This window comes from Agelaius tricolor, unplaced genomic scaffold, assembly GCF_023055355.1.
Source record: "Agelaius tricolor isolate 1412-34295 unplaced genomic scaffold, bAgeTri1.0.p SCAF_10, whole genome shotgun sequence".
Lineage (NCBI taxonomy): Eukaryota > Metazoa > Chordata > Aves > Passeriformes > Icteridae > Agelaius > Agelaius tricolor.
The window spans coordinates 9,922,975-9,946,375 of record NW_027269270.1 but is presented as its reverse complement, the minus strand read 5'-3'; the positions used below and the strand labels follow the sequence as shown (position 1 = coordinate 9,946,375).

Genomic DNA, 23,401 nt, shown 5'->3' with positions numbered 1-23,401 from the left:
TGCTTATTTCCTGCAGGACCTCTTTGGGGTGTGCAGCCTGAAGTACAGCCAGGAGCACGTCCCCCTCTGCAGAAGTTCCACTTTCAGGCAGTGCTGTGCTACCTACAAAGGGCAGGGCAGTGTGCTTATCTTCACCTTCCCTCCCTGCCTTCGCTCCTGCTCTAATAGTTGGGGATGATGTTGTTTTCCCCTACCTCAGGGGTTGTGTTCCTTTCTTAAATTCACCTCTCTGAGCACTTTCACACAAAGACAGGTAAAGCCGCTGCACAGAATTTGCTTGTGTTCCCAAGACATCTCATACCTGTTCTGTCTACAAAAAGTGCAAAACAAAATTTCTCACTACTACAGTGAGATGACAATAGATTAAGTTTTCAATGAATGCTTAAGCTTTAAAGTCCTGCTTCTTTTGGTGCCTCAGATGCCTCTACCACAGGAAACAGGTTAGAGCATAGTTTTTATGCTGCAGGTTTAGAAAAAAACCCAGCTAATTTTCTTGGCAGTATTACTGACAGCTTGATACGAGGCCTTTGCCTTACCATCCACTAGCCCCATATCAGGTCTGCTTATACTAACATGTGGTAGCAAGTTTAGTCCTTGGTAAAAGCATCCAAAAAAAGAACTTTTAAATATTCCTAACTTCTAGGCATAGGAGGGCTTTTTGTCTCCACACCTTGGAGCTTTGCAACTTTGAAGAATCTTGCATTTCACAGAGCAAGACTATAATTTTCATGATAGCAAGCTCTGGCTACCTTTTAATAATCTCCCCATATGACAAATTTTCTTCAAGAGACCTGCTTTTCCCCTAATAGGGCATTTACTGGTTATTTTTTTCCTTTTCAAATAGCACATAATAATAATAATAATATTTGCAGACACAAAACATCAAACAGCCTCTCCTAACAGTGGCTGCTAGGTCTGAAGCTCTAGCATGGTCTGGATTCCTTATGTGTTTGTTATTCTTTCAGCATATACTGCCTGAGATGGCAAAACAACACTGTTACTGTGTTTGCTGGTATAATGCTTTGAGGCATGTAATCAGTGCCCCTATCTAGCAACCAGCCACGGAGGCAGCAACAAATAGCAGATTATAAAAGTTTTAGAAAAGCTCTTGTGTGGCAAGTGAATAACTGCAGAATTTTCTTGTTGTGTTACTTTCATCTATTTGGTTCAATCAAGTGCTGCAGCAATGTCCTTCTAGTGTCCTCAAAATGCTCATACCAAGAGACAGGACATACTGGGCCTCACAAACATTGCATTTGGTAAGCCAGTTTCCTATAGGTATTTCCACAATTTAGTGGATTCAGTAAGCAGTGCCAATCTTTAGTACCTGGTGGTCATGAAACAGGTACTCCTCAAGGCTCCAATAACTGCAAGAATTAGAGCTGCTGTTGTGTGCTACCTGTCCCTTGAACAGCCAGATAAGCAATGATGAAAAAGATGCCACCAGGAAGGAGGAGCATGGCTTAGATCTGGCCAAGGAAACTGTGATGAAAACATGTCTTGTTGAGAGAGTGAGGCTCATTTTGTCAACAGGGAGAAAGGAAACAGTATTAGCAGTCAGTGCCTGCAGCCTTCAGGCTGTTGTGTTTCCATCAGCAATGCAGTTCACTTGCTAGCACTCCACCTGCAGGGAGATTACCTTGTATTTGGAAGTGTCCCAGTTATGAACCAGCCGTGCGGGGATAAGGAAGTTGTCATCCACATGGCAGGTGCTGCAGTAATACCATCCACTGTAGCTGCACACCTTGGCCTTCCCATTGGACAAACCTATGGAGCGCTGACAGCCTAGAGAAAAAAAGAGGATCAAAAGTCTGGGTTTGTACACCAAGCCAGACATACACCTTCAAGATGGAGTCAGAAAAGTATTCCTCCATTTGAGATCCTTTTAATATTTTATTTATTGCACCCTAGAGACATTTCTCACTCCATAAAAAAAAAAAAAAATCGAGAAATAAGTATCAGTATTCTTGGACTAGCACTGAAAAAGCACACACTAACTTGGGCATCTGTGACAAAGAGTTCAAACAGCAGTCAAAAGATACCTAGCACTTGTCAAGAAACAAAGGCAGAAGACTTGCTTGTGAGACACTGGGCATTCAAAAGCCATGGCCATCTGAAAACCATGGCCTGAAGCTTAGACAGGCCACATTCTACTGTATGCTTGCTCCAGAGAGCTCCCATTTTCCCCACAAGAGAATGGGCCAGCACTGCCTGCCTGCAGGGGTGCAAGCCAGCTCCTGCTGACAGCCAGAAGGGATGCTGACTTGGCAGGTAAGATTCAGCCACAGAATTAGCACAGCCAAGGCAAACCAGTCAGATCATGAATAATAACTGAGCAGCAGTCACACTGAGAATGAGTAGTTCTTGACTAGCAGTAGTGACACAGCTCAGTTCCCAGCAGGGTTTATTTCCTTACAATTGCATTACTCTGTGTCTTACAAGGTCTGAGGTCTGCCTGACACTTTTTTCACAGCTAGATCCCTTGCCTCTTTCCATGCCCTCTTGCGTGGAGCCCCTGGGGAAAAACAATGTATTCAAAAGCTGCTGCTTTGGTTGGAAAGAACTAATGCAGACATCTCCTTCATCTGACCACCTGTTTTCACAAAACCCAAAAACTCAACGTACTTGACACTTCTGTCTTTCAATGGTGACTAAAATGAGCCAAAAGGTTCATATGATACTAGAGTGGATGGCTGAAGACAGACAGCATAGTCACATTAAACAATCTGCTCAGGAAGTGAGGCTAAAAATGTTTGGGTAAGGTACATCAAGATGTCTGTGGTTGTTAACAACACCTCTAGACACAGCTCAGACAGAATTTCTGCTTGTCCTTCAAATGCCAGTGTCCCCACATGATATTTACAGTTTCAGCCAGAGCACCAGAGCTCCACTCTGGCACATGCTGTATGCTCAGATGGTTTCTGCTGCAGCTGGTTAGAAATACTGAGTAGCAGAATCTTTCTACATCACTTTTACTGCAAAAGCATTGGTTAAACAAGAGTTTTTCAAATAGAAGTCAACTGACCGATTGCTTTTGTCAATATAATTAATTTCATTTAGTGTAATTATGTGACTTCTCCAGCTGAAAGCATCTTTTCTCTCAGTAGAAGTTACATTGATTTGAGAAAAGATTGCAGGTCAGCTATTCTAGGCATAAACTGAGCTCCTCCTTTCCCACATCAAATGATGTCACCATGTCCCCCCTGCTCTAAAAAAAATCATTAGAATAACCTAACCAACACAATTGCCTCATTTCTGCCTCTCTCACACTCCAGAGCCATTTGGCCACTGATTCTCTGCAATACACACTACCAAGTAAATCAGTATGAGACACGTCCTGTTTCAATCTCCTTCTTCCCCTGCCCTCTTGGAAGAAGTAAACATATGAACTGGTCAGTTGATAAAAGAGATAATTATGTTCATATCTTCTCCTTTACTCTTCATAAGATAAGACCAGAGCATAAGTATTAATGAGTTCTAGTGATAAAAGCTGTGTCTGAATGCAAATAGTCTCTCAAGTCAATGTCACTGAAACCTTCTAAACATTCCACACTACCCAAGACTTACAAGTCTGGGGATGAGGATGGGACAGGACATACTGATTTCATCTAACTAGCACCATGCATTCCACTGGCTGCTACCTTGTCTTAATGCCCTAACTCCTGTCTGTTAGACTGAAGGTAAGAATAAGCAAAAGTCCAATTTGAACTGCCAAAATTCTAGATTAAAACATTTGCAGTTGAGAAAATCACTTTAAGGTCTAATTTCTTGCAGCCTCCTAGAGCCAGAAACTCATTCCAGTCCATGGAGAGAGTTTTCTCAGGAAAGGAGCGACAAAGCACAGAAACGCTGGGGGTCTTCTCTCCTCTTCCCTATATCCAACCCCTAAGAACTGAAGTCTCCTCTCAGGGTGAGGAGAGTCTCAGCAAGCAATCTTGGATGCCCTTCATCTTCAGAAAGGGTGGTTTTATGAAGAGGAGGAAGTGGAAGAAATTTCTACCCAAGCAGTACACATTGCTTTCTCCCTTGTTACAACCCTTTCCTGCGCCCACATTTTCCTCTTTACACCTAGTATTTTTCATTCCTCTTCATATCCTCAAGAAAATATGCTCTGCAAAGCTACATAACAGTTGTGTAGCTGGGGTTTGTTAGATGATGTGGCACTGGCATCCACTTTACATCTTCCCCTACTTTCCAAGCTCTGCTGTTTGAAAATCACCATATTTTCCATTCCTCTCTGTTGTGATTCATAATGATGGCTATTTCTACAACCCTTTCAAATCAAGTTATCAAAGCACTGATTTTCTTTGATGTTATGCAGTTCAAAGTGGTGTAGTGTGACAAACATATTTCTGTGGCATAGACCACTTATGCTTTGTTTTTTTTTTTAAGATGGAAAAAAATAGATCAAGAATGAGAGACAAAGAAGAGGAAGAAGGAATAGCCATTGGCTTAATCTTGCACCTGGGCATTCAGGTACATCAACTTGCCATGATGTTTACCAGAAGCAAAGCTAGTACCGATTCCTGGCTTGAAACTCCTGAGCAGCTCTCCCAGCAGGACAATCAGATGTAGCTGACCACCTCCGAGATGGGTAACACAATTCAACAGACAGTTTAGGGTTTGGGAAGGGACCATGTTTGCAGAGAAAACATTTAATTGCCTACATAACTAGAGAAAGCACCATGCAGGGGATGGGAGAAAAAAGCAGCAGAACTTTCACCAAATCTCTTTCACCTATTCCTAATGCTACACAGAATATTATCTATATGACATCTGTACAAAGGTCTGGCAAACCCCGAGCCTAATGCAAAGAGATCATCCCTCCCTAAAGAATGTTATAGAGCAAGCTACAGAGGAAAGAAGTGTAGCTGTAAGGTATACTGCTAGCAAAGAGAGGGAAGGAATCATCCCAAACCTTTCATCATGGAAAATACAACAAAACAGCCTTGGAATCAAGGAAAGAAAATAGGGGTTAGAAAAAATAGCAGCAAGAAAGTGCTCTTGGGCACTGATGAATCTCTCTCAACATGTCTGTGAGCAGAGCAGGAGTATCAACATCAAGAGGCTCATGTCCAAGTGCGAAGCCTTCAGGAAGAAAACAGTACAGAAGGTGAGGTTAAAAAGTTGTAACAAAACTCTCTCCTTGACTTAAGGTGGTAGACTAGCATGGAGGAGGAATCCAAGACCTCTGAATACAATTCCTCTTCTCTGAAGCATGGAAACTACCACTTTCAGGTTGCTGCATACTCTTGTGGTCAAGGAAGACACACACAACTATCCTTTTTATCCAGATACCTTTCTCTTTAATCTTTTAGCAAGAAAAGACTGGAGCAGCTCCACAGTGAAACAGAGAAAGTGAAAGACCAAATCAGAATCAAGTACACAACTGTTTTCCTTATTCAATAAAGTCCCTTGCTTGGTAACAGGAAAAAGCAAGTCCCTTGTGATTGTGTGCTATAATTAAATCTGTGACAGATTAGCTTAGAAGCTAATTCATTTAGAAACAACATACAATACAAAGAAAAGAAAATGATCCACAGACTTCAAAAGGCTTTCAGCTTGATAAAGGCATAAAGCAGACTAAGCAGAAGGAGCACAGCAACAAATTTGCAGTGTTAGATCAGACATACAACATTGCTCTATCAGCTCAGCACCAACAGAAATAAGGTGAGAATTACTTCAGTTGCTTACCTTTATTCCTGTGCATCTATTCCAATTCAGTCCACCATGGGAACACTCAAATTCACAAGGAAGATACACTAACAATCCAACTCAGTTCTCTCTTATACCTACCCAGGTTTGCATTACATTTTGTCCTTTCCCCATCATTACTTTCCAGAGCAATTTTATTTCAACTAAATAATTAAAACTTATAAACCTCCAAGCAAAGTCTGATACTACTCACCTTGCTTACATTTTCTGTGAGCTTCTTATGAACTTTAAAAAAAGACAATAAAACTGTAACAGATTAAAGTTAAAAAAAAAAAAAAATCGGTGTTGAAACCATGTTGGTTTGACCCTATCAAGTTATAATTACCTAAACAACATAGAAAACTCCTATCATGTCAGCACTGTACACATCCCACTTGAATTATAAACTAGATCAGCTTCTCCAGAAATAAGGAAAGGTTCACACATCCAAAGGATGGTCCAACTGTTCCAAGTCAATCGAAACCTTGGCTATCAGCTATAGCTCAGGACTAAATGCTAAAATAACAGACCTTCCATCTTCCTTAGCACCATTTGAAGGTACAAGGCCTGTCTTCTTGTCTTACACATTCCAGCTCAGCTGACAGCCTACCAGTGCAGGCTTGATGGCTCTGGGCTGTGACTCCAGACAGTGACCCATCCCACCCTACTGGAGATGTCTCACAGGCACCCAGCTTCAGAGCAGCTCTCCAAAGCATATGAGAGGAATTATTTCCTAGACACCCAGACTTTCTGCAATCAGCAAAGATTGGATTGGTGCAGACATCCAATATTTAGATGCCTAGGGGTAGGTGAAGTGACCAAAACCCTTTACATCAGTCATGCTGAATGCACAGATCTGTGACTTTCTCTGTGAAGATGAACAATCAAGAAAAAACTCCCACATTGGAAACAAGTCAGGTGATAGCACATATGGGTGCATAAACAACATTCTGCATGCCTGTATCGTACATGTCCTTTGTAGAAGACAGCATACAGGTATGCTGCACATAACACAGCTAAAGTCTGCCTTCCCAGTAAAACCAATAGTAAAGCCTGCAAATATAACCCCAAAACTTAAAAGTCAAAGCAAGCTTGCATTTCACATATATAAGTCAAGACTAACATTTCATCACTAAACGAGAACTAAAATCCTAGCTGTGTCAAATGACAAGCAACAAAACTATACATTTGGAAACTAGTTTTTTATGTGCTTGGATTTCCCCACTTGAGTTTCATCAGAAGATAGGTTCTTTTACCTTTTGTGTCAAATTCTAAGAGGTGGCAAAGTTACATTCTTCCCAGAGAATATGCTCTAAGCAAATTACAAACAGCTTTGAAGACATACTTTACACATAAGCTGTTGTTTGTGACCCTTTTAGCGCATGGACAGTTTGCATTCTCCTATTTCACATTTTCAAATCTTTCCCTGTGTTCGCAGGACAACAGTGCTGAGGAGTAACACCATACACCTCAAACTAATCTGGTATTCTTTTCCCCATACCCTTACAGGATTATTCCCTGCAGTATCTGGTGCTTTGCTGAGACTCTGAAGTGCTCCCTGACAGAAGGAAATGGGATCTACCATGAAATGGCTTATTGGTAGGATTCAGTAATTCACCAGCTCTTGGGTCAGGAATGGGAACTGAATACACTCTCTGGGCCAGCTCTTGAAGCCTGCCTGCCAGCTAGAAGTGAGGAGATAATGTAAGCATAAATAATAATGGCATTCCCACTTATAGAGTCAATTACATTCATACTTGGTTCTACATACTGAGAAGGCAGACCAGAGAACGGGGCAAAGAGCAGGCCAGCCATTTGTGTGATCAGAACAAACACTGCTGCCAACACTCTCAGCCAGGTCAGCAAGAGGTTAGCAACATGAGTCTCTACTTAACCCAGTTTTCATTTCTGCTCTGCAGTTAGTTTGAAGACCACTTACCCCTGCACTGCTCACTCCTTGACTTACACTGAAGGCTACCTGGTTTGCCAAGTTTCATTTATTTGATACAGCATTAGCATACCTAGGAATAACCAGCTCTGTTTCTGTTTGAATACACAACTGGTTTTGTATCTCCTTTTAACAGAAGGAACAACTGTGCAGGAAGTGTGGTTACATACTTTTACCAATGCTATTTGGCTGAATTACTTCTTGGTCACTCACCACTACCACAGCACTGCATTGGGCACATGAACTATCCAGTTTTACACAGCATAGGTACATGTCAGAGATTATAGATGTTGCAGAAGGTCAGACTTATAATCTAAACCCTTCCTAGCAGGTGGCCTTTGGTTTGTTCTATAATTTTTTTTATGTTGCCCCTGATTTGATCCATATGCAATAGTTTTGCAATAATACACTGCTTTGGCATGTGACAGAAGAGGGACAGCCTTGCCAACACACACACAAATGCCTCAGTTTTGCAGCAGTGGACCGACCCTAAAGCAGCCATTTTCCTTCAGTGTTTGTCCCTCAGGGCTGCACATCTGCAAGGATGTTCTGATGACAAACAATGCAGAGTGCACTTCACAGGATTTTTTTTCCCACAGCAGCATTAGGAGGGGCTCCCTGTAATGCTGGCTTCTGTGACACCTCCAAGATGCACACATCTCTGCTGCCTCTTCTCCTCTGTTAAATTTTTCTTAGAACAGCCAGGTAGATCCCAATTTTATGGAGCAAGAGTAAAACTGAGCAAACAGCATTGGAACATAATCTTTGCTTTCTTATGAAACTAAATTAACAGCCGTGGCCCAAACCAATTCAGGAACCTGGTATAAACTGCAACTGCAGAGAAGGTGTTGTGCAGATGCCTGTCCCTTTTCTGGGAAGGAAAGGTCTTTAGTAGCAAAAGCTGGCTTAACTAATTTAAAAAATGCTAGCCCAACAAATAAAGCTCTCTCTTGTACACAATTCATGAAGAAACTCTGAGTTCTCCAACAAAGAACTGTGGGGAATATGGGGATGATGTATAAGTGTTGGGAGTTTTCAGGTCTGAAAAATACTTCCTTTTGTCCAGATGTAGCTTTTTTCCATCTCAACAAAGGTGAGACTTGGACATTTAGATTGCCTGGTTTGGGGATTATTTTCTTTGAACTCTATGCCAGAAGATCCCTCAAGACTAGTTTCATACAACAAGTGGACCAAAAAGGTCCCCAGACAACCAAGAGTTCTTTGGGGGTAGCGGAACTCATACCTAGCACCCACAAGCCAGGAAGAAACAAGGCACAGCCAAGAAGAGCCTATGCTTACAGTAGAGACACGTTCACACCCAGCAGAAGTGAGCTCACAATAGTACAATAAATTAGCACGTACTGAAAGCCTGCAGAGTTGTTGACAGGGACACATTAGAGCAATGGGGCCACCTATCCCCACAGAGGCAGGAAAGGTACCCTTCAAGGCTGCCAGGGGGAATATGTAGATTAATCAGCCCAAACAGTTGTATGAGCAGTTCCTCTTGCAGGGCTGAGACAAAGAAGTCAGTTAAACACCAGTTGATTGCAAAGTGCACATGAGGGCGAAGAACAGGCATTGAACTGATCAAGTACTTACCTAAACTGCACTCCAGGCAGCAGCAGGCCAACTCCAAACCAAATCCCATGAAGAAGAAAATCACTTTTTCCACCTCACTCTGTGGAGGTGCCAGCCAAATCCCAGGAGGGTGAAGGACCCAACTTCTACCAGGCAAAGCTGACAGTTTTCACTGTCACTTCCTCTAGTCATGCTATCCTAGAACTGCACTGAGGAACTCATCTTATCAATGAAGATTAAATGGCCTCTGTGACAATAACTGATCACTGATAAACAGGTTTAATCAACCCAAGTATGTGATATCTTCCAATCTTTGTCCAAAATGAGCTGTCATACAGCAAAGCACTGTGGCCCAGCAAACTCGTGTTTTGAAACATGTAGGTCCACTGCAAATAAAGTGCTCCCTGCTACACAAATTCCAGTCGCCCTTGTTTGGAAACACTCCCCCCACTCCTCCCCCTACAAGTCAGTGACCTTGTTTAAACATGGTACATTTTCCAAATACTAACTTAGACCATGTATTTTTCTGCTCAGCTGGTTTAGAAATCCCACTGCTAGCAGTGGAAGTTTTACTTTTAAATGAATAGAAATAGGGCCTGAAAGTCACATACAAGACTAGAAGACTAAAGCCTAAAGTGAAGATACCTAAACAATAAAACCTTTACAGTGCAAAACATTCCTAGGGGATTTTACAGAGTCTCAAATACAGGGAAGGTAAAAAGCTGCTGAAGCCTTGGAAGAAAGAGATCAATTGAAATGAAACCAAGCACAAAACAAATACAGCACTTAGAAAAAGCACAATCCTAAAAGCCTAAAAACCCTGGACAGGTGAGAACAATGGTTATTCAGAACTAAAATGTGGCAGGAGTGCTAAAAACCTTCCAAAGGACCTTATGATATTTTATTTTTGTGCTGCATTTTCTAGGTTTATCCTCTAGCATTTTTATTTCAGTGACATGCTACAAAATAAGTGTTGGCTCACTCAGTATTTGCTAAATTCAAGGATGCTTCTCAACTATCTGTATTCGAGAAGTTTCAACTGTAAGGCTTTTTGAGAAGTTGAACAAAGTTGACATTGCACGTGACTATTTTGTTTTGTTTTTAAATTACACTTGCTGGCTTGCAATCTATTTGGAAATACTTTCTTTTCACTAAGGGTGGGAAAAAAGGAATTTTATTTTTACTGCAACAGGGACTGAGAGAGAGCAGAGGTTGCATGACCCGTGCATGCTGCACTGGGCTGTCCCCCAGCTACACACAGGATCACAGCACTCGGTGCAGAATGATTCCCTGAAAGACAACAGCTCTCCACCTGCTGCTTCATTTGACAGGGCTGCAAGCTCAGGAAATAGCACATTTACTAACCCTGGCTTCTCTGCACCTAGCGATGAGCTCAGCCAGCCAAGTCATTCAAGCCCTAATAGCAGTACTTATCGTTTTGGCAAGCGAGAAGACATGGAGAAGCAGGGAGGAAAAGACAGAAGGCACCCTAGAAGAGGAGCAAGGAAAGCCACACAGACAAATGAAAGCGTGCAGAGCACATTTTCCTGAAGGCAGAAATTCCCACATCCATTAGGACTTGCTGTCTAAGTAACAGAGCTCCTGGCAGACATAATTGACTTCTCTGGAAAAAATGTCTGTTTTAATAAAGGACAGGGGGAAAGAAAACAAAAGGTGAAACAGAAGAGAGCCATCAAAAGAACAGGAGCTATGCAAAAACAGGAGGCAAGGGCAAAGGCCATCTGTCTTTCCCATCTATAGAAAGGTGACAAAGAAATAACGATAGTGAAGGGCACCTGGGGATATTTGCTCCTTACAGACCTCCAGGAGAACCGCCTACCTTTCCCTAGAAGCTTTTCTCTAGGCCAAAAATATAAACAATGGCCACAAAATTAAAAGGGTTTATAAACTCCCTGCCTCTCCACTGCTAATCAGTGGTCTGTTCATTCATTATTTTCAAATTACAAGTAATGCCCTGCCCTCTGCAGTCAAACGAAGTTAGAAATGTGGAGAAAAGCTTTTGTGTCTGCTGATCAAGCAAAAGACAACTTTTTTCCAACTGCCCTTCTGACTCCAGGGTATGAACACTTTGTCCTCCCTGCCCCATGACTACATCTGACACCACTGCCCTGGCTTATATCACAAGTTGAAAAGTGCTAGCCAGACTCCAAGATAAACCTGTCAATGGCGAGGCACAGACATCCACATTCCTCCCTACCTGCTTGTGAATATCAGCTGTTTGTCTGGGACCAATTCCTTAAAAAGCTTTTACTGAGGGAGAAAAGGAAAGGGGGATGCCAAGAGCATGTCAAACAGGAAAAAAAAAAAAAAAAAAAAAAAAAAAAAGAAACACAACCAAACCAAAACCACGGAGGGGAACCCCACAAAGACTGCAAAGAGAAAATAAATTTTAAAAGCCTGTCCCCATCAGGTCCTCCCAGCAACCTTCTTTATCAGAGGTTCATTGTCAATCAATTAGCCAAGGCAGCAGGGGTCTGTAGGAAGGGGGGTAGCTCGAGAGACAATGGTCTGCCCTGTTGTATTACTATTTAATCGCTTTTCCTAAATAAATAAAGCAGCCCTGAGGTGCTGTCATGTCAAGGGAATTTATAACAAAAAAACCCTTCATTTTTCATTGGTCATTACTTTTCCTTCCCTCCCACCCCCGCAGGACTAGAGAGGGTTATTACTGTAGCCGTAAGTTCCATCTTTGTGTTGCCTGCCTTTGATTCCCACTCGGACCTTGCCACTTTCTGGCACTAATTTGTCAGGCTGAACAAAGGAGGGATTTGTACCTCCTGTAAGGTCTCAATTAGGAAAGGCTTCTGCTGTATTATGTGCCATTGGGACAGGACACAAAGACGGTAATTACAGGAATTTGCACTAAATGGCTGAAGAATTCACAGCAAAACTTTTCTTCCTCCCCCCTCCTCATCTTTCCCCAAGCTTTACCCCTCCCAGCAGCCCAGGGGAAAACCGCTCTCAATGCCGGCAAGCCGTAATTACCAACAGCAGGCCCCTCAGGTTAAACAGCAGCCCATGCTGAACGGCACAACTGCCTGCAGGGAGCAGGAACAGCGAGACACGCTCAGCTTGCCCTGTGCCTCCTCTGCACAAACTTTTCTGAGCCAAACAAGCTTCCCCAGTTTCTCCCAGTTATAACTAAAATGATTTCTTTCTCTGCACCATGGTAACAGCTCCAAGCTCCAGACGGCCCTAAGGGTCTCAGGAATGGCAAAGGAGTCGCTCCTGCAGAAAGTGCAGTGAATCCCCATCCTCGGGAACACAGAATCCCAGTGACCGGCTTCCCACAGACCCACAACAACTCAAGAAGAGCTTCTCTGCACAAGAACATTTGTTCAATTTGGTAGACTAAAAGGAGACCACAAGAGTATTGGGAACGCCTCAGGTGCATCAGGAAAAGACACCATGCAACCCTGGTCTGAGCACCTCATTTTTGTGGGGAATACACGAATGAGTGGATATTAATCGCCCCATGTTTGGGAGAGGGAATCCACCCTTTCCCAGAGAAACATCTGCTCCCATACTACATAAAGCAAGACTAAAACCTGTTTCACACTGGAGACACGCATTTTGTTGCCATCCCAGCACCTGATCCTATTTTAGAGCAGGTAATTGAAAATATTCACTTGTAACTCTCCTGAACCTCAGTCAGAAGATTAAGCAACCAAATCATTAACTGCAATGATGCCAACCTCCATGATGCTCCAGCTGCCAGGTGGATGCCATGCACTGTGGAGGAATGAGCAGAACATGACCTGCAGGTGGCTACCAGAGAAGGACAAACCAACTGCACCCGCAGACAATTTTGAGGACAGTCCAGTACTTCTAGGGCCCAGGTCTCCCCTGAAAGGGATTCAGGGCAGCCAGCAGGTCCTGGGCCCAAACAGATACTCCCTAGAGTCATCATGTTCCAGAGCAACATAAGAGCCACACCCCAAAGAAGCATGGAGAGGAGGCAGGGCCATCACAGCTCCCATAATACAAGAGAAAAAGTCTCCAAAAGAGCTGCTTCTGCTTGAGCTGACAATTTCTAAGTGAGTGTAACAAAAGCAAGTCAGAGACCATAGTTTAGGCATAAGGTGCCCAAATTTGCTCCAAACAGGTGCCCTTACTAGAGTAAAATGACAATGTACTACATTCAGACATGTTCTCTCTATTTTCATTTCCTTCCCAAACTGGATAAAACCATGATCTTCCCTATAGGACTAGAGTCAGACAACAAATTCAGACCCCTTTGATTCTGCACCACCTTTACAGTGTCCTGAATCAAGAAAACAGCTCAGCCACCCTGCAAGGCAGCCCTGGCCCATATAGTGGTGTATGTGCAAGATCTAATGTTTCAGCACTGATGATCAAAAGCAGATGAATCTCTGAATATCCCATAGGCTTTCCTCCACAGCTGACAGAGAGAAAGGCTAACTACAGCCACAGTGAGAGGCGGGGAACAGCTGTACACACATGCTCTTTCCAGTGATTTTCTTTTCCTGTAGAGGGGATGTAGGTGCAGATGCTGCAACCTGGCCGCTCACCTGCACACTTGAAGCTCTGAACTGTGAGCCCTCTCTCCAGAGACAGTGTGGTCAGGATGCTCAGGAAGCTGGTGGTCACAGACTGCCTCTTGCTCTTTCTGAGGTCATTCCCAAAGGGCCGATCTCCAGGCTTGTTCCTGAGCATGACCTGTGGGTTCTGAGTCAAACTTCGGGTAGCATTGGCTGCTGCTTTCAGCGCCTCCATCCACTCCTGGGCCCGCTGCCGCGTCTCTGCGCGCAGGCGCAGCACATCCTGGGGAAAAATGACCTGAAAGCAAGAGTCACAGCCATCCTGAGTATCTGTCTGCACTGACAGGCAAACATCCACATTGTAGCTCAGCAGGGGATCTTCATCAAGCCTACCAGGCTGGAATGCCATGAGATAAGACCTGTTCAAGACAAAAGTAAATGCCTTCCAGTTATTCTGGACAGTTAGTCTGTAAAGAGTCCCTGATTTCAGAATATTTTGGTACTCTTTAGTGTTTTCAGTCAAATTCATGGACAGGAAGAGTTCCATAGGCTTCTCTAACACTCCATTAGTTTGAGAAAGGTCACTGTTATTTTCAGGCTTTGGCACATTCTCCAGTTTCTCCTGCTGTCTTGTAAAAGCAGGCCCAGAAGCATGCACCGCTTCCCAAAGTTTCTGTCCCCAGTCCAAAGTCTCCCAGGAGGACTCTGCCTTCAGCTGTAGCTGTGAGCTGTCTGACAGGACAGTGTCCACCACCTTGGTTTCCATGCCACCAGTAACAGCCACTCTTTGAAAACGCATGAGTGGATACACGGTGGGAAGAGTCTGGTTGCCGCTGCTGTCCAAGCAATACAGGTACAGTTTGTACTGAGAGAGTTCAGCGTAACAGGTTTGCCAGTAGCTGTCATTGTCTCTTCTGACTTCCAAGTATCCCTTCTTCAGAAGATTTGAGAACATTGTCTTGTGTTCTGGAGGAAAAAAAATAGAATATTACAATTATTTTTTTAATTGTCTCAAAGTACTACATTATTCTGGCTTCTACATCTCTCCTACCCATACATGGCATATCTGAAGATAGGATCACAGAGAGAATCTTCATGTAATAGGTTATAATTATTAAACACAAGTACTAACTCTACTTTTGAGCCACCAAGAATACAGCACTTTTTTACCCAGAGGTATCAAAACACCTTACAAAAAGGAACACAGAAGCAGAGCAACAGAAAAACAGAGCAATTTTCCTGAGAAAGCAATTATCCAGGACGACAATGGGAGAGCAACAAAACACTGCAGGTCTCCCAGAACTTAGTCTAAAAGTGGACAATACTATCAAGTAATCTATTGCCAGCTAAAATAAGATTTTGACAGTGAAAAACACATTCAAATTAAAAACCCCTTACCCTCTCTTTCCTGCTCCTTCATGTTTTCACACACACCACCTCTGCCTCCCTCATCTTAAGCAGCTCAGAGGCAAAAGGCATAGTGGCATCTTGTCAGCTCCTCTCTGCTGCTCCTTCCTTCTCACACCTTGCCCCTGCTCCTGCATGGTCCTCTCCAGGGGCTTCAGTCCTTCAGGTTAAATGTACCCCTGCATGAGCTCTCTGTGGCTACAGTTCCTTCAGGAAATCTCCACATTCTCCAGCATGGCGTCCTACATTGGCCTGCAGGGAGATCCTGCTCCACCACGTTCTCCCCAGGGGCTGGAGCACATTCTCATCCTCTGACCCTCAGCTGCTCTTGACACAGCTGCCAGTGCTGTCCCTTCCTGGGATGTGTTCAGCCAAAGAGGCCCCACCTGTGGGCTCAGCTGTGTCCTGAGGAGGGGCTGCTGGAACATCCCTGCTGCCAGCCCTACTTACAGCACCTGACACCTGCCCTGACCCAGTGAATGCAGACCTGTGCCCAACACAGCAGTTTCCTACCACAGTCCAGCATGACCTGGGACCAGAACATTCTGTGCAGCTCTGTTTACTCCAGAGTTTTGCTGATTTATGAAACTCAGGTTCAGGAGTAGCAGATATGACCAAAAATGAAAAGTAAGAGGCTGCCCAGAAGGATTCAAACACACACATCTGAGCATCTCAGCACTTCAGGTGCTTTGGAGCAGATCACAAACCCCAGCCCAAGGCAAAGTGAAGGGGAATCTTCTTCATCCACAGAACACCAGCCATGCACAAATCACTCCAAGCACTAAAGTGATGCAAATTTAAAATCAATTATCTAAAGCATTTCTGAGTTTTAAAAAAAGGTTTCCATACAAAATTTGTTCCAATCTGATTTGCACCACTTCAGCCACCACAGGCAAGATTCATATTTTCACCTTGGGCTAGGCATGTGGCTCTAGGCAATTTTTGTTGGTCCCGGTATAAATTCAGAGGCATTCACTGCTACACTGTAATACCAACTGTAACACTTGGCACCCCAAAACAACGCAGGCCTGAGGAATAAACTCCCATTTGAGTTCTACTTCACCCTTCCATTAAGGGTACCTGTGCTGAGTCTTGACTGACTAACAGTGACAGAATTAGCAGACACAAGTTAAGGTTTCTGCCTCTAATTGTGCTATTCCTGGCACAGGAGCAAGGTAGCCACCTGGAAACAGCTCCTCATCCACTGCCCAGCAAATTAGGTCACAACAAAATCAGCATCAATTGACTTTAACACAGCATTACAGACCACAGCAATACAAGAGCTGGTCTACTCAATATTTCCAGCCTGGGGTTGACAACCTTTACAGTCTTTGAAACAGGGATAGCTGGAGGCATAAAACATTTTCAGCATCTCAGCTTAACCAGTTACACTTATGTTAACAGGCCACACTCTTAACAAGCTTTAGACATCATCTCTGAGTATACTGAGGATGCCTGCAACACAGAGCTAAGAGAACAGAAACATCTGGACTGGATGAAGCTTAGAAACAAAACCAGGCCTGTATAGAAACTACATCCCCATCTGTACTGGGCATCCCAGCTAATATGGACAAGATTGCTGGCCAGACTGCTCGATAAGGGGTGAGTCTGTCTGTCCTCCTAGAGCACAAGGAGAGTCAGGGACTCATGAGTATTTGAGGAACTTACTGTCCAGGGGCTTCTGATACCAACTGGGGCAACCTTGGGCTGTACCCTTCATTCTAAGAAGATGCTCCTCCCTTTGGCTGCAAGCTAATTCTCAGTTTCTTCTATGGGCAAGACAAAGACTCAGAATAGCAGCAGTGTAAAAGCTTTTGCCAGTTCTTCAGCAAAGACCAGCTTTTAAGGATTTATAAGGATTAAGCAGACAAGCTCCAGTTAAACTTAATGAACATACATGAAAATGAATTGTTTGATATACTTAATGTTGGTATGGAAATCTCATGGGGGTTAAAAATAGGGGAAGGATGCTACCTTGCAGCCACCCTAACAAAAAAGAGGCACTTGGGTTTCACCTTGACAGCCCAGCCTCAGCTTCCCCATTTACCCACATACTCAGAACAGAGCCTGCATTTAGCTCCATGCTCAAAGGACTTCATCTAGAGAGATTTCCTGCAGATATGGCAAAAACCATAACAACTATTTCAAAAACGGCTATTTTGGCACTAGGTCTAAAAAGGTCAGTATAACTATACCTTGCATATCAATAAACTACTCGAGGGTATTTCAGCTAAATATGAAAACTGAAAGCCTAATCTATAACCCAAAATGGTAGAGAAAAAGCACACTTTGATAGCCCAAATGGATAGATGTGCACACACATGGACACACTGAAAGAGAACCAATTTTGTTCATCGTACATCTCTGGCCCTGACATTCATTAGTATTTCTGCACTAACTCAAAAGCCATTAATTTCTCTGAAACCCACACTAATCCCTTTGTAGTGCAGATAATGGACAGCCATTCTAGAGTCATCTTCCCTTTCTATTAATCCAATCAGGGAGGCAGCGCTTCTGCAGCTCCAACTGCAATCTCTCGCTTCCATCAAGTACAGATGACTGTTCAAGCTTCTCCCATAATAAGACAACTCATAACCTTCCCCCAGCCACCCCTCCTCCATCCACACACAGGTTTGCTTATCTTTTGTTGAGTTAGAGAAAGGCTATCTCTCCCTGTCTTTCACAGAGGCACCCCCCTCTCCCTCCTTCACCCCACTCCTTCCCTTCAAGCTCTGTGAAATCGGCTCCAATGGCTCTGCTCAAACTGGGACAGAACCAGCAGCCACCTTGATTAACATTCAAATGCCTCGTATTGTTGAGGTCAGGGCAATAGATGCTGGCAGAGACAGGTTGAATTCATATGCTGAACATACACACACATCTCACAGCTCTGCTCCTTTATCTCTTCCACATGCACTGTGCCAGATAATACCTTTTTACTCAGAGAGCAAATGGTACCATCTCTCTATCCACCTTCCAAACAGAAACTGCATCTCTTTTCCTCCTTATGGAGACAGGCAGAGTAAATTGAAGAGTAAAAAAAAGGAAATAATCACAGTAAATGGCTCACATCTAAGCTATTTGGAGTTATAATTTCAAGGAAAGAGGTGGAAGAAGGCAGAGAAAAACAAAGAGAGTCTCAGCAGCTGGGACAGAGTAATATCTTCCTCAGCATCTCTCCTCTCCATTGGGAAATGCCCCCTTATCCCAGATAGGAACCGTGCACATTGCACTGAAACCAGGCCAGCCTAGCACCCACCTACCACTGGCCACACTTGGGGCAGCTGGTGCAACCAGTACCCCGGATAGAGAGACCAAATGTTGTATCAGCATGTCCAGAAGATGCACACTCCAGAACAACTAACTGTACTTGCATCTCAGTTGGCATGGCAGGAAAGCCTACTCCGTTTTTCCACCACTGAAGCATTTCTGACAACAGTCATTCCAAGCAACTTGGAAAAGAGCAGGAGCAGAGATGCCCAGTTCGTGAGGAGTTTGAGGGGGCACTCTTGAGGGGGCACTCCTCTCTGAATTCTCTAATGCTTAGTAAGTGATGAGTGTAAGTTTCAGAGTTTTTGCCAGTAGTTTTCCCCTCGGATTTTTAAAAACTGAACATTTTTACAAAACATGGTTGGGACCTAAAATGCTCTCAAATTGGGTTGGGCTAGTCACCTTCTTGGTGGGATTTGCTAGATCAGGGACAAACTGTGCCTCAGATCCACAATGTTCACTATCTTCCTACTTAAAAATAGAGTCTTTTCCTCCCACCTGTTTTCCCACCTGGGTCTGCAGATATATATCCTTCAGTTTGTCAGTGTGCAGGTGCTCAACACAGTGACAGCTCTAGAGTTCTCCAAGCTCACAGGCACAGCAGGCAAACAAAACAGCTACCTGGAAAAAGTACTGTAGCACCCACACTGCCAGGAGTGGCAGTGTTTGAATAACACCCACATGGCCATCAAGCCATGCTGTGTTTAAAACACTGTGTTTTAAAAATCCAAGCCTTGCTTCACTGTATATTACAGAAGCAGTATTCTCTCTTTGTCTGCCAGGCCACACGCCCAGAAATACAAGAGCCTGCCTTGAATTTACTCACAACTTCTGTCTTTGCTAGCTCTCCTTCCTGCTTGTACCCCATAGGTTTATTTCTAGCACTTGAGTTCTTTCACCAGCAGGCCAAACATATTGCCCCAAAAGGCACAGCTTCTTTTCAGGTCCTTTTCTTTCTCTTCTCAGCACATGGAAAGGATTCAGTGTCATTTCATTTGTATTATGGTTTAGTGGTAGAATCAGCAGTGCTGGGTTAACAGCTGGAGGAGATAATCTTAAAGGTTTTTCCTAACCTAAATGATTCTATGATTCTATAAAAGAGCAAGAAGTAGGAAGAGAGAAGCCCACAGTAATGGGTACACTACAACAGTAAGGAAAAAAGAAACAGTGAAGAGTTCACATATGCAGTAACTGGGACAGCTTTGGAGGACTGGGAGACCTCTGCAGGCTCCAGAGGGAAGTCCTTTACAGCAGTGAGGACTGACAGGAGTTGCTGAAGGTCCTCTCAGTATCTCACAGCATTCATTTAATTTGGATTAAAACTCTGAAAAGGGATGTCTTCTAAGGATGCAACCACTATGACCCCTTCAACAACTGCAGCAGGTTTTATCCAATCTCTAAATACATTCTTCAGTCTTTTCTGAAGAATAATTAGTAGCCACAGACACATGTCTGTAAAACCTACTTTCTTACTTTTGCACTTCTCTTTTCAGGTCAGCTCACAGTAGCAGCAACTCTTGGTGAGGCTCTCTTGTAAACACAGAGGGAAGAAATAGCACAGCTACCTTGTAAAACCTGCACAGCTGCTGAACAGAACAGGTAAAGGAAACACGTTAAAAAAGGATATTTTCAGAGCACAGAAGCTCTCTTTCCTCAAAAAAGGTACCCCTGGCCTTCCAACATGCCATAGAGAAAGCTCTGGGAGGGCACACAGCGAGCACTGACTACCTTGAGAAGTGGGTCCATGGGAATTTCATATCACAGAATCACAGATTAAGCTTAAAACACTCTCAGGGACATGTACAGACCTTCAATGGCTCCATTTTAATGGAATTTCTGTGAGCATATGAGGTTGTTACACATCAGACCCAGGAGATGCCCAGGATACAGCTGACAAAAACGAAGAGCTCTGTCTCCAGACTTGAGAGTGCATTTCTATTCTGCATCCTTTCCACAGAAAGATACAGAACAGGAACTCCACTCTACAAGAAGCAATGTATCTCCCTAGACAAAAGTAACAGCAGGTGCACTTGCCTCTGTCAACCAAGAACACCCTTCTTTGGGCTACAGCAAATATGTCACACTATAACACAATAACCTACATGTTTTTACCTATATATACACTTTATATATACACTTAAACATACTTACATGTTATATATACTTATACACACACTTCTCCCCACACACAAACATTTAGGCACCTGCTTTCCATGTTCTAGTATAGCTGACTTACCTGGAAAACCCAACAGAAAAAGTTTGTTTTAACCCTAAACAGGCCACCTATTCCTAACTGGAGTCAAGCCACCATGTGCATACAAGCACCCTTTGACAACCCCTTGATTTTTAGTTAAGCCCTACCTTTATTTAGATTACAAAAATCTTTGTGGCACTAGCTGCTGTTCCTTTCTGTAAGTGCCTGGCCCATTGCTGGCATCTACAAAATAAATCATGGAGATGGAGACACTGGGTCAGTGTTTCCAAAGCCCTGAGCACCTCTTCAGTGCAGTGCAGCTTGGGAAAAGGAAGAATACCACTTGCTGAAACACCGCTTCATATGGCTCACTGGAGATGCCTGCCTCAATCTGATAACAACGCCTCCTGTGCCCCACACTACGCTGGCAGGAACGCCTTAATATTGACAAATTGAGTGCTTTAGCTTCTGTTACTTGCTTATGGACTGAAAATTCAGCATTATTTAAAGAAAGAGAGCAGAGATCTTGGGCCTTACAGTAAAGCGCTGTACACCCTCTTTTTAATGGCTGCTCTTTCACTTTATCAAAACTGCTTTTGTTTGGATTTGCCATTCTCCCAATAGCTTTAACATTCAAAGCTTTTTTTAAGTTTGGGAAATCATTCAAGGAAATGATCAGAAATACATAGCAAATAAATAATTTTGTCCTGAGTCAAACTGAATAGGACAGAAGCAAAAAGTAAAACAACTTTAGATATTTAAACTATAAAAAGAACAGGAATCAAGATAAGTTTAAAAAATTATCCTTAGGCAAGCACACAGAGTTACATCAAAGACAAAAGAGCCATACTAATTTCTCTTAAGAGTTACCTTACAGCTGAATTTTGAGTAGGTTTTTTGTGTTTTTTAACATGCAGCTCCTCTTTCAAGACAAATATTAAAATCAGATAGGAAACTCCTCATACAAACACAAACAAAGCACCAGCACAAACCTGTGTTTCCTTGGATATCCTCTCCATTGGTTAGTGCCAGGTAGGAAAGCAGAGCACAGTTATTGTCCTGACCAGGTGCAGGTGGCTGCTGCAGGGAGGTGCCTGTGAAGACCACTCTCCAGTTCACATGGCTGATATCAGAGCGTGACCTGTTGTGACCTGGTTTGAACATGGAGGCTTCCTCATTCTGCACCAGGATGTCATTCACTGAGCGAGGCCTATCCCTCCGCCGCTGGCAGATCTTGAAGATATTAAAAGTGGCGTCCCCTTCCCCTGCCCAAGCAAGGTTGTCAGCAGCTGTTCCCCTCTGCACCATGCACTGGTCTTTGGCAGGGAACACTGTCTGAGCTTTGGTTTCCAAGAGGCCATTTTTGCAGTGATCCCAGATGAGGCTGCTTTTGGCTAAGGAGGCGACGTTCCTCAGTTCCCTGCTCTCTGTTATCTGATCAAATACCTCATGCCCAACCAGTTCCGGGACCTCCTGTACACCATACACCTCAGAGGGCTGCACAATCTTTTCAAGCTTAGTATCAAAACTATTGAAAAAGTCTTCAGTCACTTCCAAGGCAGGGCTAATGTCATCCACTTCAAGAGCCTCCATATCCTGTGCTGCTGTGGGCTCAAGGCGGCGCGATGCGTTAAGAAGATACCACATCAATATGGACCTAAAAACCTGCTTCACATCTATCCTTGGCACACCATTAACTTGGACGTGGTGGGCAAACACAGTCACCAACTCCAACCCATAGTGGTAGGAAGTAACCAACTCAATTTATCTTCAGAGGGAAGACCTAACACCCACTGACCAAGTGGGCTATGGCTGTATGAAAACAGCTCATAGGGATGCAGAGTACCTGTAAAGAAAAGCAAAACATCACATCAGGAAGAGTCTATTCCCAGGTAAATATGTTTAATCACATCACCCCTTTCACAGTCATAATCCCCTTCATTTAACTTTCTCCTTCAATTGGCACCAAAATCACTGCGTATGAAGAAACTCTTTGTATTTCTGTTGTTCACTCTGTATGAACTCTGTGCATGATCACTTTTTGAACTGAAAGCTGCAGAGAGCAGGATGGGACACCAGATGATGGGAAACCAAAGCAATACCATTTATTAACCAAGCTTTAGAAAGCTGCATTGAGAGGTAGCCACCTAAGGAATGCTTCATAGAGTTTCTCTTAGGCCTTGCCCTTTCCCTCCCTTTCTAAGTTGATAAAGTACAAGGTCATAACATAGGCCAACCAGCCCCAAATAGTTTGCCTTTTTGTCCAAGATTGCTTGAACTCACAATTTTATGGAGACCAACATGAGTTTTACAGCAGCTACCTTGCCTACCCATCTGCATGAACAGAACTGTGACATTTGCCAAATAAAGCAAGTCTGCTGCTGTCTTGCAGCTCCATCCACAGTGCTGCAATGCTGAAGGGAAAAGCACAGTAGGTATGTTTAAATTGGGGTAACCTGGCAAATGTCTGTGAGTTCTTGGGACCTGGAGACTGGGCATTTGTGCTGGCAGGAGAACAGCCCTCAAGTCTCCTAAGACAAATCACAGTACCTAGAGCCTGTACATGCAGAACAGCTGAAAGTCAGAGTTTTGAACACATCAGCTCAAGTCCCAGAAGCAGCAAAGCTGCATTAGCTCAGAGCTCTACCTCTATTACACTCTTAACAAAACTAATTAGCTGGGCTGGGCCGATAATTAGCAGCTCATTAGCTTGTAAATGCTGCTGAAGTGCTACCAGGACCCATGAAGATTTATGCTTAGCAGGAAAAAACATCCACTAAACAGCAT

The 23,401-nt window shown here is 43.5% G+C and overlaps 1 protein-coding gene across 5 annotated transcripts in view; it reads right to left on the bottom strand.

Moving 5' to 3' along the window:
* PLEKHM3 (pleckstrin homology domain containing M3) overlaps positions 1–23,401 on the bottom strand; it is a 122,996-nt gene that overhangs the window by 91,651 nt on the left and 7,944 nt on the right. For all 5 annotated transcript variants that reach the window (XR_011680352.1, XM_071434695.1, XM_071434696.1 and 2 more), the window contains 3 exons: positions 21,607–22,460; positions 13,774–14,709; positions 1,640–1,785 (listed from right to left, as the gene is read on the bottom strand). Coding sequence is in view for 4 of the 5 variants with exons in the window: in XM_071434695.1 (XP_071290796.1) it covers positions 1,640–1,785; positions 13,774–14,709; positions 21,607–22,261 (1,737 nt within the window). In the remaining variant the exon portion in view is untranslated. The remainder of the gene's footprint in view (positions 1–1,639; positions 1,786–13,773; positions 14,710–21,606; positions 22,461–23,401) is intronic.